This window comes from Haliotis asinina, chromosome 16 (assembly GCF_037392515.1).
Source record: "Haliotis asinina isolate JCU_RB_2024 chromosome 16, JCU_Hal_asi_v2, whole genome shotgun sequence".
Lineage (NCBI taxonomy): Eukaryota > Metazoa > Mollusca > Gastropoda > Lepetellida > Haliotidae > Haliotis > Haliotis asinina.
In genome coordinates, this window is record NC_090295.1 from 19,053,001 (window position 1) to 19,061,827 (window position 8,827).

The window sequence follows — 8,827 nt, forward strand, 5'->3', positions numbered from 1 at the left end:
AGACATACACGAGAGAGAATAAAAGAGAAAAGTCACCTCAAATTTTATTTTGACATTCCCTCTCGAAAGGGTTTCGAATTTTGGATTTATTTATGTGACTGATTGTCCTTGATTTGTGACAGTTTGTCATTTCGATATAAGTGTAAAGGAGTCTTGACGGGATGCACCTTCGGGATACGATACTACGGTGTCAACCATCAATCACACACTCCGGGCACGTCACTAGACACATAAAACAAAGGATGTTTGGTACTTTGTACTTACAGTAGTGATATTAGTATTCGTCACATGAATGTTGCATGAACTAATCAAACACGGGATTGTCGAGAGGTCGTATCTATTTAATTTTCATTCCGTAAATTTACAGACTGCATGAACGTGTCATCTGAGAGTTACAACTCCATCACGTGACGATCCCCGGGGAGTATAAAAGAGAAGCGGTCAGAAAAGGAGTTTATCAGACAAATTGTCACAGATACATCTTCAACGAAACACTTCCAGAATGATCCTGCAAGTAGTACTACTTCTCGCTTGTCTGTCTGGTGCCATTGCCAGCACCGGTGTCTGTTGTCCTCCATCCCGTTTCAACGCATTCCAGTACGTCACCATTGTCAACTCTACCACAAGAATACGTGTAAGTATAGCTTCTGTTAATCTTCCTTGGCATATGAAAAAACTCTTTTCGTAAACTGAATCTGCGTGGGGATGAGCGGTCGGATAGCCTAGAGGTCAAAGTGCTAGCTCGTCACTCCTAAGGTTCAGGTTCGATCGGCATAATGGGTACACATGGGTGAAATGTGTGAAGACCACTTTTGGTGTACCCGTCGTGAAGTTTTGCTAAAAGTGGCGTAAAACCATACGTAGCACAGACTCACTGGCATGGCGATATAATGTCATCCTATTTTGAAATCATCTTTACCATTATGAAGCAGAAAACTAAAATATAGGAGGAAAGAATATTTTGATTTTTCATGTTTTGGCACACTCGTTGACCGACAGAGTGGCTACATTCTTAATAGAGAGGAGCGTTATCTGAATGCTTGTTGTCTTGCAGTATAGCACATGAATTGTTATTGTTATAATCGTAACTTATAACGTCAGGGTTTCTTTCGCAAATCGGTCCCAGTACCGACAATTGGCATTATCAACCCACAGGTCCCGAGGGACCACTGAACAACGTTTGTATCTTACCGAGCAAAATGGCTCAAAATCGGATTATAGATTTGTCTACATGTGTGAATCAAACGACTCGAATCTTGCATCTAGCTGTTTTCCCCGCAAAAAATGGTCCTAGCACAACCACCGCGTTGTAAGTGACCTTCTTAATATTCACAACGACTACATTGTCAAAAATGTATTTATGAGGATGAGAGGCAAATCTTTACCTAGCCACTGTTAAATTTTGCAGCCGAAACAAGAGAAATATACATCTCCCCTCCATCGATTTGCATTCGTAAAATATCAATGATTTCCGTCCATCAAGCGTGATTCAGTGTTATTCGAGATAAAGACGTACTTCCACGAATGAGGTTCTACTGGGATTTGGGTACATTGCAATGTACCTCGCTCGTTAGTGGTACATTGAAAATAACGAAAGAGCGCTTAGCAAATCTGAAATGACATTTAGGTGTGAGGTAAGATATATAAATAAGCTTCGGTTTTTCTTTCTTTTTATCTTTTTTATTACATCTTAGGTTTGTACAAAAACCGCATGGATAATCGTATCTGTGTTTAATGTTTCAATAGTGAATAATATCTTTCTTATTATTCAGGCTGTTTTGTTTTCCACTTAATCTAAGTATTAAAACCTGTATAGAATTGGAAAAGACCAGAGTTCCTGAGATCTGCAGCTGTGTCATTAATTAAAAAGAAAATTGCACTAGAAAACATGATTAACAGTGTGATCATAATCACACACACACACACGCACACACACACACACACACACACACACACACACACACACACACACACGTAAATACACACGTACTACAATTTCGTTGAGCACAACGTGAAACATACTGAGAGAAATAAATAAAGGATCACAGAAAAATGCCTTTAATATTTTCCAGTTTTATTGTTAACATCTGGCCATTTAGAAACAGGTGTGACATTTATCTTGTTCCAGACTGTGTTAGGCACTACTACAGCATTGTAACGGTTGGGGACACCAGAAACATGCTTCACACATGGCACCCATGCATGGATTAAAACCTGTGTTTTCCGAGTAACAAGCGAACGCTTTAACCACTATGCTACAATACCGCCCATGTTCATTGCTGAAGCATTGACACTGTAATTAGGAGTTCTTGAAATATCATGGCCACCTTTTGATTTTCACAAAATCATATGCATTTTTACGATGACATTTAAAAAATCTCCTGGACACATGTTTTCAGGGCTTGTATTACATGGTCTATGACGGTCCCAACGAACGATACCTCCTCACCGGCGACCGCCTTAAGAATTTATACGGCACCACCAAAGTAATCTACGACTACAAGAAGGTGAGGGGACAACCGATGTGCTTTACTACTGAACTTGATTGATTGTTTGTTTGACGCCGCACTCGAAAATATTCTATCTATTTTGATCGGAAGTGGATCATGCAATCCAGTGATCAACTGCATGAACATTGATCGTCGCAGCTGGCATACCATGGCATGTGTCAACCAAATCTGAGAGACTGGATCTATGGTAAACTACAGCATGGTATCCCAGTGGATAAGAACGAAACAGTATATTACTTTTATGTAACCTTCTTTTGTTCCTTTGTTTTTAAGGGTTAAGATTATTCTCTTAATTATTTTCAAATTCAAGACATATACGTCTTTCTTTGATGATAATGATGACTATGAGCCTACATCAAAAAGAGTCTTTGTTTAACATTTCGAAACAATATTGTTTGTTTACAGGGAATTGCATACAATATAGACGTGCAGAAACGCTCTTGTACAACATTCCCCCTTCATGGAAAATTCGAGGATCAGGAGAGCGTTTGTGTTCCACGTAAGTCATTTCAAAGTATATATTTCAATATTCTGTCCTTACATCACAATGTTCGATCAAAATTTAGCGTAGACACCCCATTTCATTTGAAATTCTCAAGAGTACACTAAAACGGCCGTGTAACATTAGGAATAGATTGTGTGTCGTCACACCATCAACCACTTGTTTACCTGACATAGATGGCCTGTCAGCGGAAAATTGGTACTTGGTGAGATAAACCATGTGATTATCCGGGGTAGTAATGATCAGAATGTAAATATATACATGCACTTAACAGATGAAAATGATTTACGACTTCCTTTAGATTGCAAGAACTTTGCTGATCCATTTGTGACCAATAATTTACATTTCGAAGTCCATTTCCATTTCCATTTCCACGTCTTCCTAGAATATTGTGTCAAACAACAAACAAACAGCAAACACACCACCTATATATGAAATGGTCGCATCCTGTCTTGAGTTCAAAATTGCCGCTGTTCACTAAGCGGAAAATGGGTACCCGGCGAGTCTCGTTGACCATTGTCCTTCTAATGTTTTGACTACACACTTTGGTCAAGATATCAAGTTATATTTACTCAGTATAGCATTATTATCGTTATCATAAATACTAATGTTCAATCACAGGCGACGCTGTGTACACCAGTCGTTCAGCATATGGCTTCGATCAAGGCGCGCTCCCTTCATGGTCATACGAGTACAACAGGACCCACCCCGACGGGAGGAACCAGAATATCGTGACAACTGTGACGAAGGGAGACTGCATACCAATAATCACCACAACGATCTCAACAGACGCAGCAGGTTAGTATGGAGAGTTAGGGGTGAATAAGTGTGTGAGTGTGTTTAGTTTTAGCCTGCTTTTAGCAATATTCCAGCAACATCACGTGGGTGACCGCAATACTTCGTGAGTGAGTGAGTGAGTGAGTGAGTGAGTGAGTGAGTGAGTGAGTGAGTGAGCTATCACTAGAACAGTTGTCCAGCAAATATGTCCTTACCCATAAAGATTTTGGTTAGAATTGGTCTTCACTGACTTATGTTTTTCGTAAGAGGCGACTCACTTGCTTGACACATTCCGTCGTATTCCAAATACGGAGGTGGATGTTCCTGATGTTGACCACGAGATTGTCTGGTGAAGTCACGATGATTTACAGACCGCTGCCACATAGTTTGAATATAGCCGAGAGCGGCGTTAAACAATAAACAATAAGTAAAACTAATATATACTTTCTCTCCAGGAGGAAACTCTCTTCACATACTCGGATACAACGACTTCTATCCAGGCATCCGAGATATCAGCATGTTGGAAATTCCATCATACTGCCGTGCCTGATACTGTAAGTATATTGAAAATAAGGATCGCCTATGGCAGTCATGTGAGTCCAGTGCACAAGATAGTAACATATCACTCAAGAATATACATACAAACATTCACTGTGTGAAAAACAAAATAACAATGGTTCACTTGAAGACAAAACAACGAACATCATATACTCACATTTCTGTAACTAACACAAATGTAATACCAAATACTATACCGGATTAGAATTGGTCTTCGGATTAGAATTGGCCTTTAGTAACCCATGATTATGAGAAGTGTTGATCACTGGATTGTTTGGTCCAGACGCGATTATAGACAGCCACCATGTAGCTGGAATTTTGCAGATACGGCGTAAAACTTTGCACTCAGTCGCACTATAAGTATCAAATACTTCCTTTTCATGCTATGGCAGAGTCAACATAAACATATTCTTTCCACGGATTCAATATTAGACACACTCTTGCGACCCAAAGACAAACATTAGTAAATTAATTCCATACACTAATATTTTTAATTCAAGACCAGTGGTTGTGTCCGTTATAATAGCACAAGGTAGAACATTTTATTACGCTCATGAATGAGATACACTAACATCTAAAAACGCCTTTCGTACAAACATACCCCAGTGGTTAATGCGTTCGGTCGTCACGCCGAGGACCCAGGCTCGATTTTCCATATGGGTACAGTATGTAACTAGAATGTACATGAGCTTACGTATTTTTTTCTGTTTCAGAATATTCCGGAAAAGAAAGACCAGGAATCTCTATGAAAATCTCTATGTTTTTTATACTAATAAAACTATCAGGGATGGCAATATTCTTCAAATCCGTAGATTTAAATGCACATTAATTGACCCTGGACCCTGTTATCGTATTTCGCCCTCCATACCCCCAGCTGATTTTCAACTGAAATTACTTTCACCCCTTGCCATCCCTGGAAAAGTACGAAAATGTGTCTTATTTTGTATTCATGCTTATCGACAAAGCTACATGTCTCAGATTGGAAACCATGCAATCCAGTACACAACAGCATGAACATCGAAATCAGCAGGTGATATCCGATGGCATGTGTCAATCACGTCAGCGAGCCTGACCATCTGATCCCATTAGTGGCCTCTTACGACAAGCATAAGTTACTGAAGATCAATTTTAACGCGGATCGTCACGGGGGGCTATGTGCAATCATATGTTTTAACAATTTCCACTTTTACTTGGAAGGCACAAACTCCAAGGAAGTTTACATCACTGTATACATCACTAATTAGGCCTGGTTACTCAAGGAAACATTTAACTAAAGTAATACCCTGCACACCTAAATCTTCAAGAGTGAGTGAGGAAGTTTAGTTTTACGCCACTTTTAGCAATATTTAAGCAATGCCAGGGCGGAGGATACCAGAAATGGGCTTCACAAGTTGTACCCCTGTGGGTTATCGAACATTATCATCGAACGCTGTACCCACTGTGCAACCCCAACAAACCTAAATCTTCACGAACAATCAGCATGTGAACAAATTACCTAAGCGTGTAACACAAGTCAAAACATCGAGAATACAACAATCTCGTTGCCAGTTGACTAGGTTCCGTCCTATTGCCCATCCTGTAATGCAATAACCAGTCCTGAATTTTAGACTAATTCATACAACTGGATTCATAAATATTAATCATTATGATCTGATACATGTAAGCATTTGTATATTGCAACACCACACTCCTTCTGATCCTTTCCAACACGTTGTACATCATGAACGGTCGCACACCGAATTCTTACAAACGGAAATCCGGAAATCTTGGAAATCTCAAAACGAAGCTCTGTCACTAAAAATAATTTCCCAGTCTGGTACGGAAATGACATTATATCAATCTCACTGTGCAGTATAGAACTACATTGAGTAAGCGTAACACACGTGCACAGCAAACACATAACAGGTGTAACCAGCGAGCCAGATGCATTGGGAATCATTTTACGTCCTCGTCAAACAGTGACAATCTGTGACGTCTTAATTATGGGCTTTAGTCTGTTTACAATGAAAACGTACAGATGAATTTTACTTGAAGCCCAAAAGTAAAAACGTCGAGTAAAGTGGATCACAGAATTGTATTCATCTTCCGCTAACAGTTGTTTCAGAAACGATCATAAGTTCAAGTCGGTATTCTTGGTTTGTATTACAAGGGCGTAAGCACAGTAACTGGAACAGTTAAAAACAGGCACTGTGGTACATGATGAGTGTTGACTTAGACCAACGCTACTACCCGTTTCATTGATTGGTGTTTTATTTATTGTACATACCCCTTGTAGTACAAACCAGTAACAGTCATTTGAACCTACGAAACTTGTTGATCACAAGTTGAATATAATTCTTAGATTTATATTTTCAGTTGGCTAGCTAAAATTGTGAGGATTCGCAGTGTTTATGTTCACTTTATTTGATTTCCATTTAAGTTTAACCCAATAATCTCCAACTTAACAAACACTGTTTATTTTCAAACAAAGCTTTGCCATAAGGTTAGAATGAACATAATTGAATGTAGCTTTCAAAATATTTGTCTATTTCTTTCAAGAAATTCGAAAATATATTTCTGCACACTAAACGGGTGTATCGGGGTTCACAGGGACTTCTATCGCTCAGAAACGTCGTTCAAAAGGTGTATAGACCCTACCCTAGTACTATATAAAAGGAAAGGGATGTAACAAAGGAACCACCATCATCATTCGACTAACCCTGACAGACACATGGTATCACGGTCTGAACTTTAACACAAATCAACAAGTGTTTTTCCCCCTGACAAATGTCATCGAGTGATGAATCAATAGCGATTGTGACAATCATTGGCTTCAATACACCCCAAACCACGTAAGACGACGAATGACGTTAGAAACGGTCCGTCGCCATCACTGAAGGAGTTGTTCAGCGTTGACAGGTGGACGTGGTAGTTTTCTGAGTTGTCGATTCTGGTAGTACCATAAGTATTCTATCGGATTAATGTCAAAAGAACATGCTGTCCACTGCAAAACAACCATGTGAGTACTATGCAGAAAGTTGTTTGTCAGTTTTGCTGCATGAGGCTTTGCTATATTGTGTTCTTAAACAACGTCACGCGATTGCTGCTGGATAAATGGCAACACAACTAATTACAAAACTTTATACCTATATCTCCGAGCATTCACGTTGCCAGGAATAATCAAAAGATCCGTTTTTAGATTGCCTCAGAACACTACCCACACCATAGCGACGTCGGTTTTGAAGAGGCAGACATAGAGCTGATGCGTTCTGAGGAAGGATCGACGTGCTGTGGTAGGATGGACGTCGTCGGAACTCTTTCTGTCAACTTATGCAGCGTCCTTTTGCCGTCACTGGCTTTGACGTAGCCCTTATAAACCCACTCCCCGAATGAACTATTGTTCTTCTACGAAGAGTATTAGGGCCACCTTAGTATCACCTACGTAGGACGTAGTGCGTTGACAAGATTATTGTCATGCGTCCAACAAATTATTAAACTCGTTGAAAAATGGCAAATTCTTTTAAAACATTTTCACCAAAACGTAGCAGTTCACATGCACGATATATGCACATGCTTTGCAGCAGTTAGATGAATCATCCTCATGCAATGAATCTGCATAAGGCTTACGGTTCTTTCCCCCAAATTGGTGGAGAAATTCAGCTTCGTTCTAATCATGTATAAATATATAACATATAGTGGGTGTTTTAAGTGAGTCTAGACTTTTGATCGATACTGTAATTGTTGCATTTTACTTTCATGCGTTGGACCGACTGTTGTACATTACTGCCTCACGTTCAGTTTGCCCTTTTGTTACGCGTAGCAGTAAGTTCACTGTTACATGTTGCACTTCTTTACATTTTTCGATCATGCCCTGGATAATTCAGAGGTCGTTGCACATTAGTCATAATCTGATTGCACAGGTGTGTCTATCGGTGGCAATCTATGCGTTCTAATATCTTTATGCTTATACAAACAACTATAATGACAATATTTTGCAATTCCGTATTGCTTTACGCCACTTTCAACACTTTTCCACCGGTCATCTCAGCTTGTAAACATTTACGAAAAAATAAACAGCAAACGAGCGTTAGATCTGATCCAACCTAGCCTCATATGAAGACAAGCAAAAGTTTCTGAGAATTTCATATCAGAAACTTTTCCCCCTCCTCTGTCTGTGTGTGCGTGTGTGTATCTGTGTGAGAGTGGGAGTGAGAGAGAGAGAACACCCATAACTGCAATTAGATCAAGGTCCACGTCACCAAAACGTAACGCACACACAATAACATACACTAACACAGCGCATTAACTCCGCGTTAGTGTCATAAATATGCATTGACATACATTTATATTATCCAACGTCCTGCATAACCAAACAAATCTCTATTGAATAACTAAGATACTAAATCCTACGTGGGAGATACCAAGTCCTACGTAGGAGATACTAAGTGGAACGTCGGAGATCTGAAGTCCTACGTAAGACTTACTATCTCCTACGTAGGAG

At 39.6% G+C, this 8,827-nt stretch overlaps 1 protein-coding gene across 1 annotated transcript; it reads left to right on the plus strand.

Annotated features, from left to right (window-relative positions):
* The first annotated feature begins 448 nt into the window (after positions 1–448).
* Positions 449–5,277, plus strand: LOC137268279 (ependymin-related protein 2-like). Its single transcript, XM_067802822.1, has 6 exons — positions 449–634; positions 2,400–2,507; positions 2,916–3,009; positions 3,634–3,810; positions 4,245–4,343; positions 5,061–5,277. Exons 1-5 carry the CDS (start codon positions 503–505, stop codon positions 4,337–4,339), a joined length of 606 nt encoding a protein of 201 aa, XP_067658923.1. The 5' UTR covers positions 449–502; the 3' UTR covers positions 4,340–4,343; positions 5,061–5,277.
* The last annotated feature ends 3,550 nt before the right edge of the window (positions 5,278–8,827 follow it).